Raw genomic sequence first — 22,570 nt, 5'->3', positions numbered from 1 at the left:
GCAAACGAGAAGCTCAGAACAATTAATTAGGCCCTGAAGAATGCTGGGAGTGATTTGCATATAGTTCAGATAGAATAGGCTGGATACTCTGGAAGATTTCTTGATAACTACATAGTTGAACCTCTTTGGGGCCAAATTCAAATGCATACCGGGGCAGGTTTATGGGCAATAATTCTGGTTTATGATACTTAATTCTGTAACCCAAGAAATCATCAAACAGGAGCAGGGTCCAAACTATGGAGTGTATGCAATTTACTGATTAAACCAAAACAAAATCATATCATCCACCTATATTACTTTATGACAGACATCCTAAGGGATATTACCTCAGGATATGTCTTCACTGCAGATGGGAGCAAGCCTCCAGGTCAGGTAGGCAAACTCATGTTAGCAGGGCTCAAGCTAGCACTCTAAAAACAGCAGTGTGAACATTGCAATTCGCGCTGCAGCTAATGCTCTCACATGCACCTTTAGGCTTGAAGGCCAAAGCTGAAGCTGCACTGTTTACGCTGCTATTGTTAGCATGCTAGCTCGAGCCCTGCTAGTACAAATCTGTCTATCCGAGCTGGGAGGCTCACTCCCAACTTCAGTGTAGACATACCCTTAGTAGCTTGGTTAATTCAAATTATCTGAGATAGTGCCTCAATAGCCAATGAAACAAGTAGGTGAGAAAGAAGACACCCCTGTCTTGCTTATTAGCAGGAAAATTTGTCTAGAATCAACCCATTCCATGTAATTTGAGCATTTGAGTTTTCTGATAGGGCCTGAATCTATCTACTAAACCTCTCCCCAAACCAAAACTTTGTAAAAACTCTAAATGGAAAGGGGCCTGTAAGCTTGAGTAGAAACAAAACGCCCCCAGAGAGAGTCAGGTCTTTCAGCCAAAGAGAATCTTTATCAACAAAAATCAAATCAAGTAATATATGCAAAAAGAGAAACAAAACTTCCCCAATCTGGGAAGTGCCAGTATGGTAGATTCTGTGATGTGAACACCTGTCCGTTGAGTATCAGACAAAGTCCACCAGAATAATTTTGTAAACATGAGAATACAACAATAGGACAGTAACAACTTTTGGTTATTTCCAATCTCTGCTCAACTGGAAACCTAGAGTCTCTATATCACATTACTTATCCCCTGCACAATTGTATCAGTTTTTAATCTACTTGACTTCAGAAGCTGCTAAATTTAGAGAGTAGAAAAACACCACTCCACTATATTTAGCAAATGATAAAAAAAACCAACCTTAAACTTTCCTTAAATGGGGGGGGGGGGGCGGGGAGACAGACCAACCCTACCTTCCAAGCCATGCATTAATATTGCTTGAGACAACCATTTATATGATTTTTCACAGTACATTCTTCTTAATGTGCTGCGAATAATGCATGTGAAACTCTTTAATCATTAATGAGATTAGCATACAACCCTCACCATCAGAATATTCACTTAAGTAATGAGACAAATGCCAGCCCTAATGATTTCTGCCATCCCCTTTCCCCCACATTTGCTTCACAATGGAAAATTGAATTCCTTTGTAAATATGAACCAATGATCTTCTTAGCAAAGATTGAAAAAATGTATATATCCTGTGGTTTCCATTTCCTTGGCTTTATTGTTTTTATGTAAATTCTCCCAGGATATTTCAGGTTATATGTCTGGAAACCCCAGCCATCGAGCAGAGGAAAGGTTGAGAGAATAATGAGAAACGTGCTGGAAGAATTCACATAAAAGCTTTGGAGACATGAAAATGGAAACAACAGACACTGAGAAACTTATTGTACAAAAAATAAATCTCTATCCAGTGTGTGTGTATTCATGTGTCTATGTGTGTATACATCGTGCACATGCATATATACTAAATAGGTAACTGAGATATTAGCCCATCCAGACAATGAGAAGTTCTGAGATATCAGGGCAACCACGAGATTGAAACTTGAGTGGCTTGTGTTATTAGAATCCAGACAGATATAGAAATAGATTTATTCACGGTTATCCTGCATTGAATTTTATATGCATTAAAAATATAATGGGCTCCAACATGAAAAATATGTTGTTTTTTTTAAACTTTCCTATACCCTTGTGAATGATAGAGTTTTGTTTGTCACTGAAACTCATGAAAACTACCAGTTGGAGAAAACTTTTAGAGGTGTTTTTCTTAACTGTACAATTTCATTTTAAGACCACTCAGAACAATTCATTGTTCAAAAGTAAAGCTGTGAGATGCTGGAGTTAACTCAGTCCTGGCACACTTGACTACATTTACATACCATAGCCCTACCATTTAAAATCAAGATTTTCAAGAGTGACTAGTGATTTTGCTCTAGAATTGATTTGGCTCAGTTTGGTGTCCGACTTGAAATACCTTATCGGAACACTTGTTTTCAGAAAGTGCTGATCATTCATCCTCTGAAAATCAGGGTCTCTTTAACGTGTCTTAATTTGGGCACCCAGAATAAATGTGACCTAAAATGCTGTAAAAGTTATCCGGAGTTTTCTCACACAAACCATATGCCAGACCTTGTTGCAAAGCTACCCTAAATAAGCAACTGAGGATTTTCCTGGCATGAGGGAATCATGACCTGGAACAGGAGGCTTGCCAGAGGCATGCATGGCTACTGCATGCTGTACACCAGCTATCTCTGTCTGGTGTAACTGTTCTTCAGGAGTTGTTACAAGCTGGCATGACTTAGAGCAGCCTGAGGCATCTACAAGTTGCAGCAGGAGCCAAACTGACCATCCCCAGGCTCAGGAGAACAAAAGAGGTGGTGTAAAGCCACCTTTACCCACAACCCCTCAGATGCACTGACTGCATCTCCAACATGGATGAACTGAGCTCTATGCCACAACTGTGATATTGCAAACATGATTGATAACATCAGAACTACAGAAGAACCCAAGCAAAAAAGCTTGGATACTGATCTAAACGTCCCAAAAGATCAGAGTTTTAGTTTGGCCCACTATTCAGAAAGGGGGCTGACCAGGAAGTTAGATCATAGAAGCAGATGTCTCTAAATATCAAGGATGTTCCAATCTGACTTTTGGTTTTGTCTGTCTTTAATACAACAGTAAACAATTCATTTTTGATGTCTGGCAGAGGGATGTTTTAATCTCTTCATAGCCAAAATCTAACTGGCTGAGACATGTCAGAGATCTATAAATAATTGTACACTAATCACCAGGAAGGATGACCACACATTATTGGCAATTTAGTAATTTGCCAAGTGGCCAGAAGTTTTTGGAACCTTTGACCAAACAGTAACAGGTGACATGACAATGTCTCCCCCAAATATCTTGTGTTTAGAAATGCAAATCTTTTGCAGCAACCTATTTTCTAGTGCTACATATGTGGGAAAATAGAGTATACCTTATTTTTTATTTTTAGAGGAAAAATTATGCCCACTTTACAGTAAATGTGACTACTGAGAGGAAACAGAATTGAACAACAGATTACAGATCTCTGACACATTTGATCAGTTTTGCTGCAAACTGACCAGTTTTGCCTGAGGAGTTTTATTGGCTTCATAACAAAAGGGATGAAATTCATGAGTTTCACAAGGTTTCATACAAATCTTTTGCTTGAATTCTCAGGTTCAGACAAAGCATTAACAGTAACTCAAGCAAAATACAGGAGTTGTGAAACCATGCTGGTATGGGTCACTGAAAACTGGGTTTGGTTGGCTTGTTACTCCTCTGGTTCTTTAATCAACAGCATCTTCTCATCCAACTACTCTCTGGAGGGCCCTACATCCTATCTATCAAAAGCCACTATAGAGGAGAAACTTTTCTCCTTAATACTGTTTAACACTATGGCTGCTGAACACTCTCACAGATGATCGTTCCTGTTTAAAATCTGACTTCAAAAATACATTAAGGATCTTTATTTAAAAAAATAAAAAGCCTGGATGTCTGTCTTGCCTGTTCTTCATCCTGCCTGCTTTTGCATGAACATTTAACATAAGAACTAAAACAACCACTTGTGGGTGGGCATTTACAACAAATGTACACATAGACATGCAGTAGAGTACCCAAAATGTGCCTGGATCTCTGATACCTCTCTCTCTCTCTTTAATTAGGCCCTAAAAATGGGCAAATACATCAGATCTAATATATATATAACATCCACGTGAAATAAAACAACAAGAAACAGGAAAAACAACTTACAGACACAGACATTCTTAAAGAAACTTGTAGATACAACCAATGGATCACAATATCACAAACAGATGATATAGTAAACCAGATGATACTACTTTTTTCTTTAAAGAAAACAGATTTGAAAACATATTCCCAAGTGGTGAAAACAGATATAGCTCCAATTAAATCAGTGAAATTATGCTGATTTACACCATCTGAGAATCTGACCCTTTGTTGTAAATCTAGGCAGTGGGGATAAGGGTATTATAGTGAAGGATATTTTTAAGGCTGGGCATTGAGATAATAAGTTCTTTGGTTTCCTTACAAATGCTACTACCACACTTTTCCCCTCGAAATAAATAAATACATAAAAAATAAAAAAGAGAGAGAGACCTCATGTACTATATCTAGATGATTTTCTTTTGGATGTTCTTGTGGCTCCCTGTTCTCCCTAAACAAAGTATTGAGCCTATATGTTTTACCCAACATGAAACGTAACCATATCCACAATGCTGACAATTATTGAAGCTGCCAAACCGTAGAAAGGAGGCTTCCAACTCTTAAGAAGTCCTCCAGGAAAAAAAATGTATACATGGAAAAGACAGCTAGTTTGACAGGAAGCAGCTTATGCTCTTCTTGACCCAAAGAAAATTCTCCATCTGCTCCACAGATCACACCAACATATCAGGCTGATCAACAGGCTTCAAATTTATGGTGGAAGGCCTCAAAAGATACTGCTAGGGCAGCCAGATACTAAAATGATAAACCTGGATGCCATTATAATATTAGCACCAGGGTATGGGAGATTAAGGTAGTTTTCTGAGTGGAGAGTGTGGACAAGGGAATTTATGGCTAGATAGCTGTCATGCTGGGATCACTGCTTATTCCACAAATCATAACTTGTCTCAGTGTTACCTTGTGCTCTTCTCATCTGTTGTATTTGTTATCTTCAGTCTTGGATTGCAAGCTCTTTGGATCAGGTTCTGTCTTTTCATTCTGTATGTATGTACAGTGCCTAGCATAGAGGGGTGGGGGACATCCTTGGTACCTCTAGGTGCTTCTGCAACACAAATAAATAACAATAGCTTATTACAAACCTGGGGGGAGAATTTGGCATCTGAGATCAATAGCTCGGGTTGGGAGGGACTTGCGTGGAGGTTGGCATGTTGAGATTAAAAGTTAATAGTAAGGGAAAGTGCAGGAGTTTTGGGGCAAGTCAGCTGCACTTGCTACTAGTGCAAAAGAAGAGTTTGGAAGTTGGAGGAGGTTCAGATTACAGGTGTTTACCACTACAGGTGTGCAAGAAAGTTTTAGGGTTTGTGTTGTGAGGTTCTTTTAGAGGTTCTGAGGAGATATGGCAACCAGGAAAAAGAGTTGGCTTGGGGGCACCCATTTTATTAGAAAACCAACATGAGCCCCAACTCCATAGATTTCCCATGATGTCAAGACAAATTTTATCAAACTGACCTGTTGTAAATACCCATACATGAATACTAACTAACAAGCTAAGGTACCTCTTTGTTGCCTTGATTGTTGTCAGCATCCTCTCATGAAATTAACATGGCAATGTATAAGTATTGTCATTTCATCTAACTTTGCCTAAGAAGCCTGCACAGGTATCTCTCAGAATACAATTGTCTTAGCTTTGATCACTCAAATTCCAAATTCATTTTACAACATCATAGGAAAGCATGTGGAATGGCTTAACATCTACTGATTGTTTTGGGGACTCTTATGGTGCTCACCTGATATTAGTGAAATCCAAACAGACTGCATCTCCCAAAATGCACCATGATCTCCCTTGAATAAAATGTCAGTATTTTGACTTTTGAAACAAAATCAAAGCTGGAAATTTCATTTTTCAATCAGCTCTACAGAGGCCTGTTAGAAATCATGCAGGAATGTTTCAGATTTTGGTGCTGCAAATGTGATTATTTGATTTCTTTCAAGTGAAATTTACAGGCACATTTATGTTTATAAACATGTAGATTTCATCCAATAAGACTAAGATCAGAAAAGGAAATTTCTCATTGCATACAAATTTCCAAAATAAATCCTTCATTAAAATATACATGGACCAAGAATTCAGTGAAATTGCTCACTTTAGAGACCATAACACCTATTGCAAGAGAGACCATGTTAATACAGGTTTCAGAGTGGTAGCTGTGTTAATCTGTATCAGTAAAAAGAAGGAGCAGTACTTGTGGCACCTTAGAGACTAACAAATGTATTTGAGCATAAGCTTTCATGGGCTAAAGCCCACTTCATCAGATGCATGCAGTGGAAAATACAGTAGGAAGATAGATATACAGAGAAATGAAAAAATGGGGGTTGCCATACCAGCTCTAATGAGACTAATCAATTAACGTGGGCTATTATCAGCAGGAGAAAAAAAAACTTTTGTAGTGACATCCTGACCAAATTCCAATTCACATAACTCTTTTCTGACTGTCTAAACTTCCACCTGTAGTTTCAACTGAATGCAATATTCCCCACTTCATATCTTAAACTGTCCTGTTGCATTTGTTGCTGTGTACTATTGAATGGTTGATACATTCCACCTGTGAAATGACGTATTTCAGCAATAAATGAAATATAATATGCTTTTGAATCTTTTGGAATAAAAGATGATATGTAAACATAAACTATTATTAATGTTAATAGCAATTGTGATGGGTGTGTACCACACAACTGTAATGAAATAGTTTATTGGAGAGAGGGAATAATTAGTGTACCTAGTTGCACATGAAGGGTGAGCCAGGCCCAACTGAAGATGAAGCCCAGCTGAGGGATGATCTGGGTGATGAACATAAAGGGAAGAAGCCCAACTATAAACAGGGCTGGAGGAAGTAATCCTTCTTTGAATCCTAGAGAATGGAAAAAAGGCCTAGGGAGAGACTAACTAAAGGAAGGCCCAGGTAGGAAGAAGTCTAGGGTGATAGTGAGGCCTCTGAAGGAGCAGACTTCAGCTGCTTACCACAGGGTCCCTCAAGGCTGCCAGGAGGGCAAGTGGGGCAATTTGCCCCAGACCCTGGACCCCGCAGGGGCCCCCACAAGAATATAGTATTCTATAATATTGCAACTTTTTTTTAATGGAAGGGGCCCCTGAAATTGCTTTGCCCCAGGCCCCCTGAATCCTATGAGCGGCCCTGGGGTCCCTGAATGGCACCCCAGATGAATAGGGGAGTGGGTGAGCATGCCTGTATTCCCCCTACTGGACAAGATGATGTGGAAATACTATGAGAAGGAATACTGAGTGCAAAGCTTCTCCTCCAGGGAGAAAGCTCTAGGAGGTGTTGCTCTGCACAACAGTGGGAGAACAATGCTGCAAAGCCTGGGTAGGAGCAAAAAGTTATGTCTGAGTTTAGTTTAGTGGCTCCTTAGCTTACCTTAGAAGGAGTAAGACTAAATGTGAGTTGGCTGGAGGGTGAGTCATGAAAAGAGGTAGACCCTTAGAGAGCTAGAGCAGCTGTTGGCAGGATGCTTGCTGAAAAGAGTCTGCTAGGCCATTCCCAGCCTTAAAGTCATATGCCAACATTGAGTCCACTCAGCAACAAATACATTACAATAGTATTGTGGAAATCTAGGGACCTGTGGCCCTCAGATAGGGTGACCAGATGTCCCAATTTTATAGGGACAGTCCCGATGTTGGGGTCTTTTTCTTATATAGATTCCTATTACCCCCCATCTCTGTCCCGATTTATCACACTTGCTATCTGATCACCCTACCCTCAGGAGAGAATATGCAGTTAATTCTGAACTGAAAATCTATTCTAAGACTTTTAAAATTGAGTGTTTTCAGAGAGTGTGTGTAGTGTTTTATTTATTTATTTATTTATTAAAGGATTGAAGGACTCATTCTGACTATCTAGTTTGATCCCTTGGCTAACACAGGCCATAAAACTTCACCCAGGAATACCCCCATTGAGCCCATCATCTTTTAGAAAGACCTTAGTCTTGATTTTAAACATGCCTACTGATGGGCAATCCACCTCATCCTTTCATAAATTGTTCCAGTGGTTAAGTACTCTCACTGTTAAACACACCAGTAAGAACCTTTCTTATTTTTTTTAAGTCAGCACATCAGGATGGGGAAGAGGTTGGGGCACTAAACCCCAACTATCTTCCTCAGCAGTTCCAAGAATAGTTCTGAGCTGGCAGTGATGAGCATCTGCTCTCTGTTCTTTACTGCAGAGGAGGGAAGAGAGAATAGCTCTAGCAGTGGGGGGCTTAGTGAGGACAGGAGCTTCACTGGCTCTGAGTGAGTCTAGAGTAGTACTCAGGAAAGGATGGCTCCTCTTTTGTACAGGACTATTTAAGGTAGCCTAGGAGATGGGAAAAACAGGTGAAACTGAGAACCAACAACCATTTATGGTTCCCCAATTCTCTGCTTCAGTCCATGTTAGAGCAGCTTGTGGAGATATTCTAATTTGCACCACTGCAAACTGTCTCTTAGGGACCAAACACTGTCTAGGGACAATCAAAATGCCGTATCCTCCAGCTGCTTCCTCTTTCTGCTCCTAACATACCACTTTGTGCTAGGAGCTTCCAGGAGTCAGGGCTTGCTATGCTAGCTGTAGGCCTGCTGGGAACTTTCAGGTGGTTTGTGCTCCCTTTATATCACCTGAGTGGTACAAACGGAAGAGAACAAGGCAGAAAACTTGCCACAGATCATTGACCTTCCTGAAATGATATATGTGGCCCTCAAGATGAGAAATTATACACTAGTGCTCTACACCATAATTCGGAGCTTCATATCAGGAGTGAGGATAAAATTCTAATACAAAAGCATAGGGCCCTGCCATTTGAGCTAAAGAAGAATTGCTAAAGATAAATAATGCAAATAACAGGGGGAAGCTGGTCCTAGCACCAGGACACATGGAAGTAAGCATATGCCATGTGGATGAGTGGGGGCTTGGAATTGGACAAAGAGTGCTATGAACTCTCACAATTTTGACCCCTGCTGTAGGTGGTTTCATGAGCATGTGATAAGTTTCCAGTCAACTCTCATCACATTCCAGCCACTTTGCCAGCCTTTCAGAAGCAACATGCCAAATTAAGTGCTACTGTAACCCGTACTAATAGAGTGACTCTGGGTCATCCTCTACTGGTTAGACAACATATAGAGATGTATGACTGCTGCTGCTTGCATGCTAATACAGGGGTTCTCAGACTTTTGTACTGGTGACCCCTTTCACACAGCAAGCCTTTGAGGGCAACCCCCCTCATATATTAAAAACATTTTTTTATATATTTAACACCATTATAAATGCTGGTGATGAAGCAGGGTTTGGGGTGGAGGATCACAGCTCACGACCCCCCATGTAATAACCTCACGACCCCCTGAGGAGTCCCGACCCCCAGTTTAAGAACCCCTGTGCTAATACATCTGGCTCTTCAGCTCAAGTAGTAGAGGCTTATGCTTTTATACAGAGGGTGAGGGCTCTGTCCCCACAGATGACTCAAATAGGAGAATTGCTATAATTGGATAAGCGGACTGTAATTACTAGATCAGTCTGGTACCAGAACCAGGAATAGAAACCAACCTGATGCCTGGCATTCCACTGCAATATCACAGATAGTTGTGTAACCCTCTTGCAATGTGTGTATTGTGGTCCAGACCAACCCTGGAGAGACATAGTGGGTAACAGCACGAGTGTGTGTGCCATTTCTCTATTATTCCTATAGGTGAAAAGGAGAGGTCTCTGATTTGTATTGATAACCCTCAATCATGAATCAGCCTGCCCAAAATCATGACTATACACCTCATCGTGATTTTAAAACTATTTGGGGATCATTATTGGGGTTTTTTTGAGTCTTTAGAGTGCATTCTGATGACATTTTCAACATTTTTCTCCACAACTGTAAGAGCTAGAAACTTTTTAAAATGAAAACTGAGCCACACTTAATCACAGGATTATAGCAAATAGGGACTTAAAAAAACCAAACCAAACAAAACCTGCAGGGCTAACCACTACAGCTGGAATCACTGTGTAGTTGTGGATGTGAAGACTGTGGGTTCAAACATTGGTGAGTGTGGGGGAATAAAATGTGTATATGTAAAAGTGAGTGTTAGAACCCTGGCATAATTGGGGGATTATTTTACATTGCACACCAGTGCACCCTTATACTTCAACGGGGTGTTCATATTTTATTTGTGTTGCAGTCACAGCAGCCGCACTCTGCGTAAAGGGAGCTGCCCCTCTAACTCCAGAACAGGTCACTCAATAGCAGGGGCTGCTGGAAGATGCCTGAGAAGGGCAGGTCTATACTGCAAGCGGGAGTGTGACTGCGGGCTGGCTAGTGACGAGAGCTCCTAGCAGCGCCGCACCCCTCCTGCCGCTCCACCTAGCTTTGACCCTGCCTGATCAAACAACGCTCCCTAACCCCCGAGTCCTTCCCCCCGTGATCTAAGGGCAGCGGAAGTGAATTGGCAGGGGACTGACAACATCATCAGCCAATGGGATTGCAGAGCTCACCTCAAGCTGGTTCCGATTGGGCTAAAACGCGGGCGGAAGGCAGAACCGCTGTTCAAACTTGCGGCGGGAAGCGCCGGGGGCCCAAGCGAGCCGTCGCCATGGAGACGCTGTTGTGGCAGGTGGAGCAGCTGCCCGGGCTCCTGGCCGTGTCCCGCTCGGGGCAGGTCCGGGACTGGGACCCGCCGACCCTGGACAGAGCCCTGCAGTGGGGCCGCTACTTCCAGCACCTGCACGGCCGCTTCCGCGCCCAGCCCCGGCTCCGGGCCGCCCTGGGGCAGCGGCTCCGCCGAGGGCAGCAGGGGCCGCCGCTTGGCTTCGGACACCTGGGGCGCTGCCCGGAGCTGCTGGGCCTAACGCTGCTGGGCAACCGGGCGCTGCCGCCCGCCGCCTGCCACCGCCTCCTGCGGAGCTTGCTGCTGCCGCCCAGCGGCCAGGCTACCCCGGGGCCCTGCAGCCTCGGCCTCCTGGCCCGGCGCAGGGCCGCCGCCCAGCTGCTGCCGCCGCCCAGCCCAGCCCTGGCGCGCGGTGAGGAGCCGGAGCCGGAGCTATCGCTGCGGACCGAGGCCCAGCTGCTGCTGTCCCGGCTGCAGGAAGACGCGGAGGAGGAGCAGGGACCGGCGGGTGTCCTGGAGCATCTGCCCGGGCCTAGGGTCTACCGGGTGCTGGCGGCGCTGCTGCTGGAGCAGACCGGGGACAACGCTGGCAGAGAGGGGGCCAGCTGGGCAGAGCACAGGGAGGGGCCCAGGCCGGCTGCGGCGGTGCTCTCCTGGCTGCTCGGGGACCCAGGCCGGCTCTCCGCCTTCTGCCGCCTCCTCCCGGGCTCCCTCCTCGTTGCCCTTTCTGCCCGATACCCCCAGCTGGGCACCCCTTACTTGCATCTGCTTACCAGCTGGGGCAGCCGCCTGCGCTACGATCCCCTGCGCGGCCAGTGGGCCAGCAGCCGCTGCCCTAGTGAGGACGAGCTCTCCTGGGAAGAGCTGCGGGAGCGCTTCAGCTGCTTCATGAGGGGACCTGCCCCGCTCCGAGAGGCTGCCCTGGCTTCTCTGAAAAAGCTGAAGATCCAGGATGGAGACTTCGAAGTCTGCGGCCTGAGTGTCTGGACTGACCTGTTGCTGGAGATGGAGGCACTTCTCTAAAGACACTCGAGCGTTAGCCCGGAGGAAGAGAGGACTAGGACATTAAATAGGTTTCATAGGAAATTAAATGGTCTGAAATCCAAGAAACCGGAGTAACTTTCTTTTCTCCATAACTAACATCAAAGTCAAATGGATTATATCTTGTTTGGAGTGAAAAGGCAACTTTGTGATCAGATTGCATGCCATAAAACTTAAGTAAATTAGCAAAGAGTGCCTTAGGGCACATGCTGGTGTAAACCTGGACTGACTCCTCCCCACAAGAGTTACCCATGTAAAATCTGTGTAAATGAGCTCAGAATCAGGCTCCTTACATCTAGTCAAGTAGTTCCCAGATACATTTCTCTTACACTCCGAATAAGTTGACTAGGAATAGTCTTTCCTCTTCCAATTTATTTTCTCTCCCCCCCCCCCACCTCTTATGTCTTTACCAGCTCTGATATTCCCCAATACTTATGGTTGGGCTGTTTGGTTTAAGAGTACCCTTAATTCTGCTGATCACTAACAGGAAATGCTTCCATCCCCTATTGGCACTATTGCTACAAAAGTAGTGTGCCAATACCTTAAGATATAGAGAAACTAGCTTAACTTTCTGTGTGTTGAAAAGTTAGAAATTGAACTGTGTATTGCCATGGGTACAGTGTGTTGACATTTTGTCTATTTCTAGCAGTTGCAGACTGGCAGAGTACAAAAATGGGGAAAGGACTTTTTGTCTCATTTCTTTAGGTTGCTCATAATTCCAAGTTAAATGTATTCTTCACTATCACCTTGTCTTCCAGTGGTGGTTTATTTTTGCCTTTTTTTTCCTTCATGCTTCATATTTCGAAGTATGAAGGGGAAAAAAAGGCAAAAATAAACCACCACTGGAAGACAAGGTGATAGTGGGTATGATGTGGGTAGGAGTGCAGAGGTCAGAGGCAACTTCATGCCCAATGGGAAAGAATCCAGAAAGCGTACAGAAAGCCTGCTGATTTGATCTTTTATCAATCACCATGTAGCATGTCTGTTACTATGTTGCAGTGGAAACTTCATTTTCCTATCCTATTTGTTTATAACTACAAATGGATACTCAGTAGCTTAGCTTTTTGTTGAGAATTTCTTTCACCAAACTGGAACCAGCATGGGAGAGTAGAAATACCTTCTTTCAAATGGGTTGGGCAACAAACTTCTGTCCCTCCTAGATGATTACTGAAGGACCTGCTTGTCTTAATTGTCTTTATTAAACTGTGACTCTGATCACAATCTCTATGTGGGAAAATAATTACTGGCCAGGATTTGCTAAATGAAGGCTAGATGTGCAAACTGACCATGAACTATAAAATGGGCATTATCCTGCAGTTAACCTAGACTTTTCTCAGTAAACTGCTCAGATTTTTTTAAATAAAACACATTATTACACAAAGCAAGAAGTGGAATGTTACAGGTATGGAAGGTATTTGACCTACAGCCTCAATATACATCTGAGCTATGATGCTATCTAACATAACTGCACATAAAAATAAACAGTAAATCTGTTTTGCAACCAATTGAAATGCTATATGGCGATGATACAGGGCCAAATCACGACCTGTCTGTGGGTGAGCAGTTAATTGATGAGACTACCCAGGTAATGTTACTACTTGTGTGAGTGACTGCTCATCAGTGGACCATAAAGGGGGGAATCATAAGCTGGAGATATCTGAAAAATGCTTTAGATTGTTTTGTTTTAAAAGCACCATGTAAATGGAATATGCCAGAATTCTTAAAATTGCTCTACATCAGCAAGTCTAGTCTAATCTGAGAGCAAATTTGTATGGGCAAGTTATAAACCTAATAAAATTGGAAACTATACTATAAACCCCTTAATTAAAAGACCTTTCTTTATTGTAATGATAGTAGATGAGAGAGAGCAGAAGCTCCTCCTGAAGCTTGAGTCATCTGGTAATACTGAGTTCATCTTCAACCCAATGTGGCCCATTAAAGCAAGGAATTTCTGCCACCAGAACATTCAGGCCCCTGCTTATCACCCACTTAATGAGGTTCTTACAGAGGTGTGGTGTGTTTTTGTTTGTTTGTTTTTAATCAAAGCTGAACATCTACGCCTGTTTCTATTGTTGCCTTACTGACATTTTGCAGAATACACATACATTTCAAAGCACAAATAAATACACAATAAATGATTAAAATAAAATACCATTGAGACTTTTGGAACCCTAGTATTCCTTTGCTGTGCCACAAAATGTTGCAAATATTCTGTTGCTGTGGAAATCTTATTCCTTAACCTCATATTTGATAATTTAACAATCCTACTTATCAGACAGTATGATGAAAACCCAGACTGTTTGCAATGGGAATTATAATTAGCAAATATTTTCTATTCATGTTTTAACTTGAGATCTAACAGAGCTAATGTAACTTATCTTGTAGTTCCACTCCCCTTAAACTCATGGCATACTAGTGAAGTAGTAAATATGTATATCAGGCTCCTACTTCTGCTTTCTCAACCTGTTGTATCAAGTTTTATCCTGTATCTTCATACCTTGTTGGCACCTGCTTCTTGCTGTTACACAGGAAAAGAATACCATGGCACCAAATCTCCAGTTCGTACTTTATCTCTCGGTAAGTATACTGAAGCTACTACCCTTTCCAAAGTCTTACTGGATTAACCTGGAATTTCAAACCATACCCTGAATGGGAATAATTTGTTGCTACCAGTAGTGCAGCATGTGCAACATCTAGATCAGTGATACTCGGACTGAGGCTGTTCAATATCTTCATCAATAATTTAGATACTGGCATAGAGAGTACACTTATAAAGTTTGCGGACAATACCAAACTGGGAGGGGTTGCAAGTGCTTTGGAGGAGAGGATTAAAATTCAAAATGATCTGGACAAATTGGAGAAATGGTCTGAAGTAAATAGGATGAAATTTAATAAGGACAATTGCAAAGTACTCCACTTAGGAAGGAACAATCGATTGTACACCTTCAAAATGGGAAATGCCTGATTAGGAAGGAGTATTGTGGAAAGGGACCTGAGGGTCAGAGAGGATCACAACCTAAATATGAGTTAGCAGTGTAACGCTGTTACAAAAAAAGCAAATATCATTCTCGGATGTATTAGCAGGAGTATTGTAAACAAGACACAAGAAGTGATTCTTCCTCTCTACTCCATGCTGATTGGGCCTCAACTGGAGTATTGTGTCGACTTCTGGGTGCCACGTTTCAGAAAAGATGTGGACAAATTGGAGAAAGTCCATAGAAGAGCAACAAAAATGATTAAAGGTCTAGAAAACATGACCTATGAGGGAAGATTGAAAAAATTGGGTTTGTTTAGTCTGGAGAAGAGAAGACTGAGAGGGGACATAACAGTTTTCCAAGCACATAAAAGCTTGTTACGAGGAGGAGGGAGAAAAATTGTTTTTCTTAACAATTTTGAAGATAGGACAATTTCTTCAGAGGACAATTTCTTGTCCTCTGAAGATAGGACAAGAAGCAATGGGCTTAAATTGCAGCAAGGGCAGTTTAGGTTAGACATTAGGAAAAACTTCCTAACTGTCAAGAGTGGTTAGCCACTGGAATAAATTGCCTAGGGAGGTGGTGGAATCTCCATCATTGGAGATTTTTAAGAGCAGGTTTGACAAACCTGTCAGGGATGGCCTAGATAATACTTAATCCTGCCTTGAGTGCAGGGAACTGGACTAGATGACCTCTCGAGGTCCCTTCCAGTTCTATGATTCTATCATATTAAAACTATTATTTAATTGTTAACCAATCAGGATGCTTTTACTATGTTAGTAATCAATTCTAGTTGATAAAATAATACTTGGTCAGTCATTTTGCTGTGAGAAATGTATAGTAAATTAAACCATGAATTCACACTACTGTGATTCTTTGGGGTGATGTTGATTGCTTATTTGGCTTCTGAACCACTGCGGTCCGATTATCACTGATCTAGATGTTGCTTTACATGATGTAACTTTAGTCTTTTTAAACAATGGCTGTTGTATACTCCAAAAATTAAAGTATTTTCCTATGTTCTATGGCATTGAGTGCACTACCTGTGAGATTATATTTTTCGTTTGCCTTCCAACCCCAAGAGGAGTCATAACTTCCAATTATATATTAAAGAGTGCCATCTTGAAACATGTTTAAAATGTTAGTTTTAACAATGGTAAACACAAACACCTAAGATTCATCTAGCTGAAAGAAATAAGAGGCCATTGGCACCTTACCTAAGGGCAATCACAAGTGAAAATCCACCAGTGACCACAACAGTGGGGAATTTTAACCAAAAAATTGTTGTGTATACAAGGTCTGTATCTGTTTTAAATTTACTCTTTAAGTAGCTAATATTGTCCTAACTCTTCATGTTTGACTGAATTTTCCTTTTGATCTAGTTTATATTCAGCTGAACTGGGTCTGATCAGCCTTTTGTGTGGGAGGTTTTTGTTTTGCCATTCACAAGGAGTAAGAAGTCATGAACTGCCCCGATGGAAAATGCAAAGTAAAGAGATGGAAAACGTACACTGATGCTTTTAGCCCTGTCAGTTTTATATTGCATGAAGTGCCTGTCTTTTGATAGACATATAAAATGTGTTAACATTTGAACAAACTGCCTCTGTGTATTCACAAAAACTTTAGAAAATTAACATGTAGCATATAAACTTGATTAAAGTAGCATTTTCTTGATGCTGAAGGTCATATAAACATCTTGAGAATCACGTGCCTAGCAGTGTGGGAAAATGGGCCACATTGTAATGGTTAATACAGTGTATATTACACTTTGTAGCTTTTTTAAAAACTGTTTATCGTGTTAAATGCACAGTATATTTGGATAATAAAGGATGTCCATGTTCTGGACACTTATTCTTATTTCTACTACCTATCAACTGAAGTTATAATTGTTTATCAAATTATAGCTCCTGTTGCCTTCCAAGTCTGTGACATAGGTGTGGTCGGAATAGGCAACTCCTGAGTTATAATTGCTGTTTGACCTTGGTTAGTTAATTCCTCACCTGGTTTTCTCCATCTGTAAAATGGGGATACTGCTGAACTAGCTGTTGGGAGCAGGTTGGGGTTGGGGGTTGGCTGGAGGGGAAAACAAACATCATCTTTGAAAGTGGAGCAGTTTTGCCCCTAGGCTAAGCTAATTTTGATTGATTTTTCTACACACCTTGGCCACCAGAGGGTGCTTATATTATTGTAGGAATTAAAGAAATACTGAGAATTGGAAGGGGGGTGTGCGAAAAACAGTACTAGGCTAACCTAGGTTAGTCACCCTGAAGAATAGTGGAAACTTTGTTGTTTGGACTTCCAGATTCTGCCTGATTGTTTTCTTCTCAGAGGGATGAAAAGGAGGTGCTCCCACTCACACAATTTAGACACCTATTCTCTATCCTGAAATGTCTGTAGCCTGTCTTATCTGTGAGCAGATCAACTTGATCCCTTACTTGTACTTTTTGGGTTGCTGGCACTCCACTGTACCCTCATTTGGGGGCTGATGACTATTCAGTGGGTCATAGAATAAAACATTTAGTCCTTTACCGAAGTCAATAGGGATTGACTAGGTCTTTAGCACTGACATCATTGATCATTAATTTGCACTTGGAATTCCTGCCCCGCCCCTCCTCTTTTTGGGTCGGAGAGATAAAGATAAATAAATATCTTTAATCAAATAAAGATGTGAGAAATAGACAAAGATGCTGTCCTCCTGCAGCAGCTGTTTGTTTGGAACATCCACAAAGGAGTTTCTGCTGTGTCAAGTGTAAAATCAAGATGCAGAGTAGCCGTTTGCCTTGTTCTAAGAAATAGACAGATCAGTGAAGATCTCTGCTTAATGTGCAGTTGTTGTCAAAAATGCAGGAAAGATGTTAAGATGCATAAGGAATGGGATAGAGAATACAGAAAATATACCACTACATAAATCAGGGCTGCAGCCTCTTTTGAAATAGTGTGTGTGTGTGTGGGAGTGGTCACTCCATTTCAAACAGGATATTACAAAATTAGAGAGGATCCAGAGAAAGTCAGCACAAATGATGAGCATGAAAAATAACTTTCATACCAGGCAATTTGGATTTTTTACCGGTGGAGACAAAAATTAATATAAGTATATAATGAAGCAGGGAAGGCAAACAGGGAGCTTTTGTTCTCCCAGTCTGACAATACAATATGGGATGCTAAACAAATTAAAAGGTGTCAGATTCAAAACAGTTACATGGAAATAACTTCACACGGCATAATTTGTCTGAGGGACTCATTGCCACAGAATGTCATTAAGGACAAGAATTAGCTAGATTTAAAAAAGATTAATACTTATATGGATGAAAAGAATATTCAGAATTGTAGCTAAAGTTAGCTGATGTTGAGAGGGATATTAAACCTTTATTTTTTCCGTGTTTAAAACAATCTTTAGTTAATAGAGATTAGGATTATCCCCCATCTGCCTATTGCAGGGTTCTTGCACCTTCTGAAGCATGTGATGCTGGTCACTGTCGGAGAACAGAATACTGACCTAGATGGACCTTGTGTTTGAGCCACTATGATAACTCCTGTGATGCAGAAAGGAGTAAGTAGTCCTTAATGGATAAAAAGTATAGAGAACATGAGTTTAAACTCTCTCCAGGCCTTGCTGTATTTTGCAGCTATGGAATTTACTATTACCGGTAAGTCCATTCCTTGCCACGAAATTATGCTCCAGAATTGAGGCTTTCACTTAATTTTTTTTTCTAGCCCTATGATAGTATAAAAAGATTCCAAGCATAAGCAAAGTGTAAACCAACGCAGTGGTATCTTCCTAGGTCTATACTATCCATGTTAGTTTGAACATTCCCAGGACAGCTCAGATGTGGATTGGCGTCTCCCAAAGTCCATTGTCAATTAAGTGTTTCTTGATTGGGCACTTACTGAGAATAGTCCTTTCTCAAGAAGCTGACCAAATGCTTCACTGAGGCTACTTAGAATCAAGCACATTGAGATACAAGTACATATCCAATATTCATAACTTCAAATACAAAAATGATACACACATACAGACATCATAATCATAACCAGCAAACTACAACCTTTCCATAGACACTCCCACTTGACCTCCTCTGTACAAGACCTGGTGCAACCACAGGACCCTGGTTGCAACAATGATCTAAACGGTCACAGTTCAGGTCAATAACTTCACACGTAGGACTAACAATATCCAAGGCACATGGTGCAATCAATATTTCTTCAATCATGAGGCTTGGCAGCTTTTGCTATTCATGGAGCTACACAAAGATACTAAATCTGATGTGTGGAGTGTTTTCATGTTTATAGTATTGCCAGATAATAAAACAATTTTGAGTTTTGTAAACCCATAAGTTTCTGTTTGAAGAATTCAAAGAATTTCTTTCATAAAGATGGTTATGTGCTTTCCAAATGATTTAGTGCTCATTCCCTCTAATGGCTGTCTGCATACCTCTAATATTTTGCCAGCTACTGCAACAGCATCTTTGCAGTACTGCAGTAGCTGGCAAGCATTCTAGTGCATGCTTTAAGTTTGAGACTACCATAGAGAAAACTAAGGATTCATTCAAGAAAGAAAAATTGTAAGAAAAGAACAGTGGGTATTACCACTTGTTGCTTTTCTCCATGCAACAGTGGAAGTAGCATGCACTGTAATCTAATTGCTCCTTGTGAGGAAAACTGGAGAGCAAGAGGAGCTATAGACAAGTCCCAAGAGAGCAGGGAGATAGCATACACAATGTCAGACACCTGGCTGCAGCAAAATGGCAAATTCTATTCCAAAAATGCTCCATGCCATAGCATACTGGAAAAATGTAAAATTCTATGGCTGCAAAATGGTAGCTTCTGCATGACCTTGATTAAAATGAATGGGGCAGTTCAAAGCAGGCAGCATTGCATTGGTTCACCTGAAAAATGTATATTGGGTGTAATGTCTGCAATCATAAGGGCTAGAAATATGATTTTTTTCCAATGAAAGTGCAGACAAGGGAGAAAAAGGTGTGATGAAACCTGTTTGCATCCCTGCCCAGGGCCTCATGACACACAGATTGAGAAGCCTTGATCTAAGCAATTTCAGCTGATATAGGAAATACGATAGTAGAGGTAACAGACTGTTCATCACTTTTTACAATGTTTCTTTTTAAATGCATTTTTACCCCAGGAAATCAAGATTATGATTTATAAATGAACTACATAATTTATTTCTGAATTCTATGCCTGTTTACCTGGGAAAACATATACCAATTACGTTATTTTGTTTTCTCTGCTTAACAATTTAGGAAATAATGTACTATCTTTGCTAATAAACTGTACCAATAAACCCACAAAAGTCTATAGATATGATTTTTTAAAACTTGCTGATAAGGGGGAAAAAACTATTTTTGTTGCCTATTACCAATTAATTTTCCACCAATGAGAGAACAGGATGTGATTGGATGTTAAATTACAAATATTGTCATCATTTCTGAGGTGAAGTTGCTCTGGTTTCATAATGATCCCAACAATCAAAGTTTTATGAGAAAACACAGATAACAGAACAAGCACACAATTTAATTTACAATAACAATTCATTTTCTAAGTTCAGAGACTGAATTAACAGTAGATGAAGTACAACATTTATCTATAGAAATAAATAAGCAGAGAGTCCCCAATTGTGAACGGATATGTGAACCTGATTCTCTAAAGGATGCAAGTTAAGCATTAGAACCTTTACATAAGCAAAGCTTTCAACCAACCCACCCTTACCTCTTATATGACAGTTAGTGAAGGATGGAGTATGATAGAATGGTCATAGCAGAAGAAAAAGCTAGGGTTCTGTTTCCATTTCTGTCAATGACTGTTGTTTTGGGCAAGTCATTTAACCCTTCAGATTCCCCATCTCTTATGTGTTTAATTAAACTTACTTGTTTTATTAATATTAAGTATTCAGCTCTTAAATTACTCTTCTGTTACATGATAAATTCCTGTAGTATTGTGATCAATTATAATCCTTAACCTAGAACATTTTAGCAGAAATGTTCCTTATATACATTACATAGAGAATATAACAGTCAGATTCTGAATTTAGTTCTCAGCTGTGCCCTCCTATTGCCTTTTCCACTTTAGTGAAACTCCAAAATGACTGCTCAGTAATGTAACATTCATATTCTGTAACTTGCAAAGAGGCTAATTTCAGCATTTGATAAAGCATTGTTTGTGGAAATCATGATGAGTTTTAAGTCCCAATCCAAAGAGTTTCAGTCTGCATGCTTCCTTTAGGATTGTTTCCCAAAATCAAATAACACAGGCCTTCCTAACCTACACATTCATATCTTCATTCTTCTCATGTTATATTTTATAACAATCTGAAGAGGAGATCTTATTATGTCATCTAGCATTTCTGAACAAAAGTCACAACACTGTTCTTTAAATATAAAGTAGCAATTAAAACAAATGGCATTATGACTTCTACAGTGTTCAACAGCAACAGGAAGACACTACGACTTCCTGTAAGAATACATCAATAATCCAAGAAGAAATCTTAAAGAACTAATTGTAGTATGATATAACTATCAGAAAATTCAGAGAGCAATATTCTAGTTCTGGCTGCTAAATGCCAGAAATAATATAAAAGAGACAAGGTGGGTGAGGTAATATATTTTATTGGACCAGCTTCTGTTGGGGAGAGAGACAAGCTTTTGAGCTTACAAAGAGTTCTTTAGAATACGAGGCAATTTTGTTTATTCTGCTCTCCTAACTGGTGAACCTTCTTGAACTACTAGGACTCAGTACTATATATAGACAGTGGATTCTTTAACAGTTTCTTATCAATGCAAATGATCTAGATAGGAACAATTGATTTCTCCAGGAATTAATTGGACACGATCAATCCCTGAATCAGCAGCGTGACAAGATCATTCATCAGCTGCTTAATGTCACAATGGGCTACGTTTGTCCTTTCAGCTGGGACAAGATGGAATACCCTTGTGGGGAGGAGGAGGTTTAAATCATTAGGCTGTTGACAATTAATGTTTGTACTGCTGTCTCCCACAGCCTCATTACTCTTAATACTGAAGTGAAAGTTGTTGAGCTCAGAGGGGCTTTGTGATGTTTTATTATTTCTGTGTAATTTTATCCCCTTTTCAAACTCAGTTCTCCAAATACACATAATTATAGCAGAGATGCAAGGAAAATTAAAAGCAAAATCACAATGCATAAAAAATAGCAGCTGTTATTGAACCAGTCTGTTGCAAGGACTGGCCTAGGTTTTGTAGGGCTTTAACCAGCTCCCTGCCCACCTATGAAATCCTCCCTGATGAAAATCTCTATGTATTTGTCAGTATGGTTGTATATGCTGAAGAGGGGATTCTGTACACTATAATTTTGATGTTAGCATTCTATTTTGTGGGAAAATCCTTGTATGCACTGGAGAGGGATAATACTAAGAGAGAAGAATCTTCTGCAGGTTTTAGAAGAAGAGAGAAAGGCAGAGTATGGTGCTATTTGCTCCTATGTCTGGTGACCTTTTTAAACTGGTACATAAGCAAATACCTTCTATTGGATTGTCCCAATGAGATGATTTGGCTCATAGTGATGGAATTTGTCACTAGACATTCCATATATTAGTTTCTGAGCATGAATTCACTTGCAATTTATATTTTCAAATTTGCTGTCTCCAAAACTAAGGACACATCTGCCCATCTATAGCACTTAAACAAGCACAGAAATAGGTTCAGTTTTAAGGTAGCATGCATAAGAGAATGACAAAGAGGATAGTGCAACATTTCAGAATTTAACTTCCACAGCATATCTATTTGGTACTGGAATATACCTTCTTACTACTGGAATAGCGGGAAAAAGTAATTTCCTTAA

General features: G+C 40.6%; 2 protein-coding genes across 4 annotated transcripts in view; one reads left to right on the top strand and one right to left on the bottom strand.

Annotated features, from left to right (window-relative positions):
- The window catches only part of GAS2 (growth arrest specific 2), a 168,647-nt gene extending 157,903 nt beyond the window's left edge, over window positions 1-10,744 (bottom strand). For 2 of the 3 annotated variants that reach the window (XM_039536369.1, XM_039536377.1), the window contains exons 1-2: window positions 10,612-10,744; window positions 5,048-5,192 (exon numbers count right to left, since the gene is read on the bottom strand). The gene's annotated coding sequence lies outside the window, so the exon portion shown is untranslated. Of the gene's footprint in view, window positions 1-5,047; window positions 5,193-5,877; window positions 5,929-10,611 lie in introns of all 3 variants that reach the window. The other variant, XM_039536370.1, reaches the window with a different exon arrangement.
- On the top strand, window positions 10,386-13,930 carry FANCF (FA complementation group F). Its single transcript, XM_039536368.1, has one exon. It carries the CDS (start codon window positions 10,593-10,595, stop codon window positions 11,745-11,747), a length of 1,155 nt encoding a protein of 384 aa, XP_039392302.1. The 5' UTR covers window positions 10,386-10,592; the 3' UTR covers window positions 11,748-13,930.
- Window positions 13,931-22,570: the final 8,640 nt, after the last annotated feature.

Source organism: Mauremys reevesii, linkage group 4, assembly GCF_016161935.1.
Source record: "Mauremys reevesii isolate NIE-2019 linkage group 4, ASM1616193v1, whole genome shotgun sequence".
Lineage (NCBI taxonomy): Eukaryota > Metazoa > Chordata > Testudines > Geoemydidae > Mauremys > Mauremys reevesii.
The sequence above is the reverse complement of the archived record's forward strand: the minus strand, read 5'-3'. Positions and strand labels throughout refer to the sequence as shown.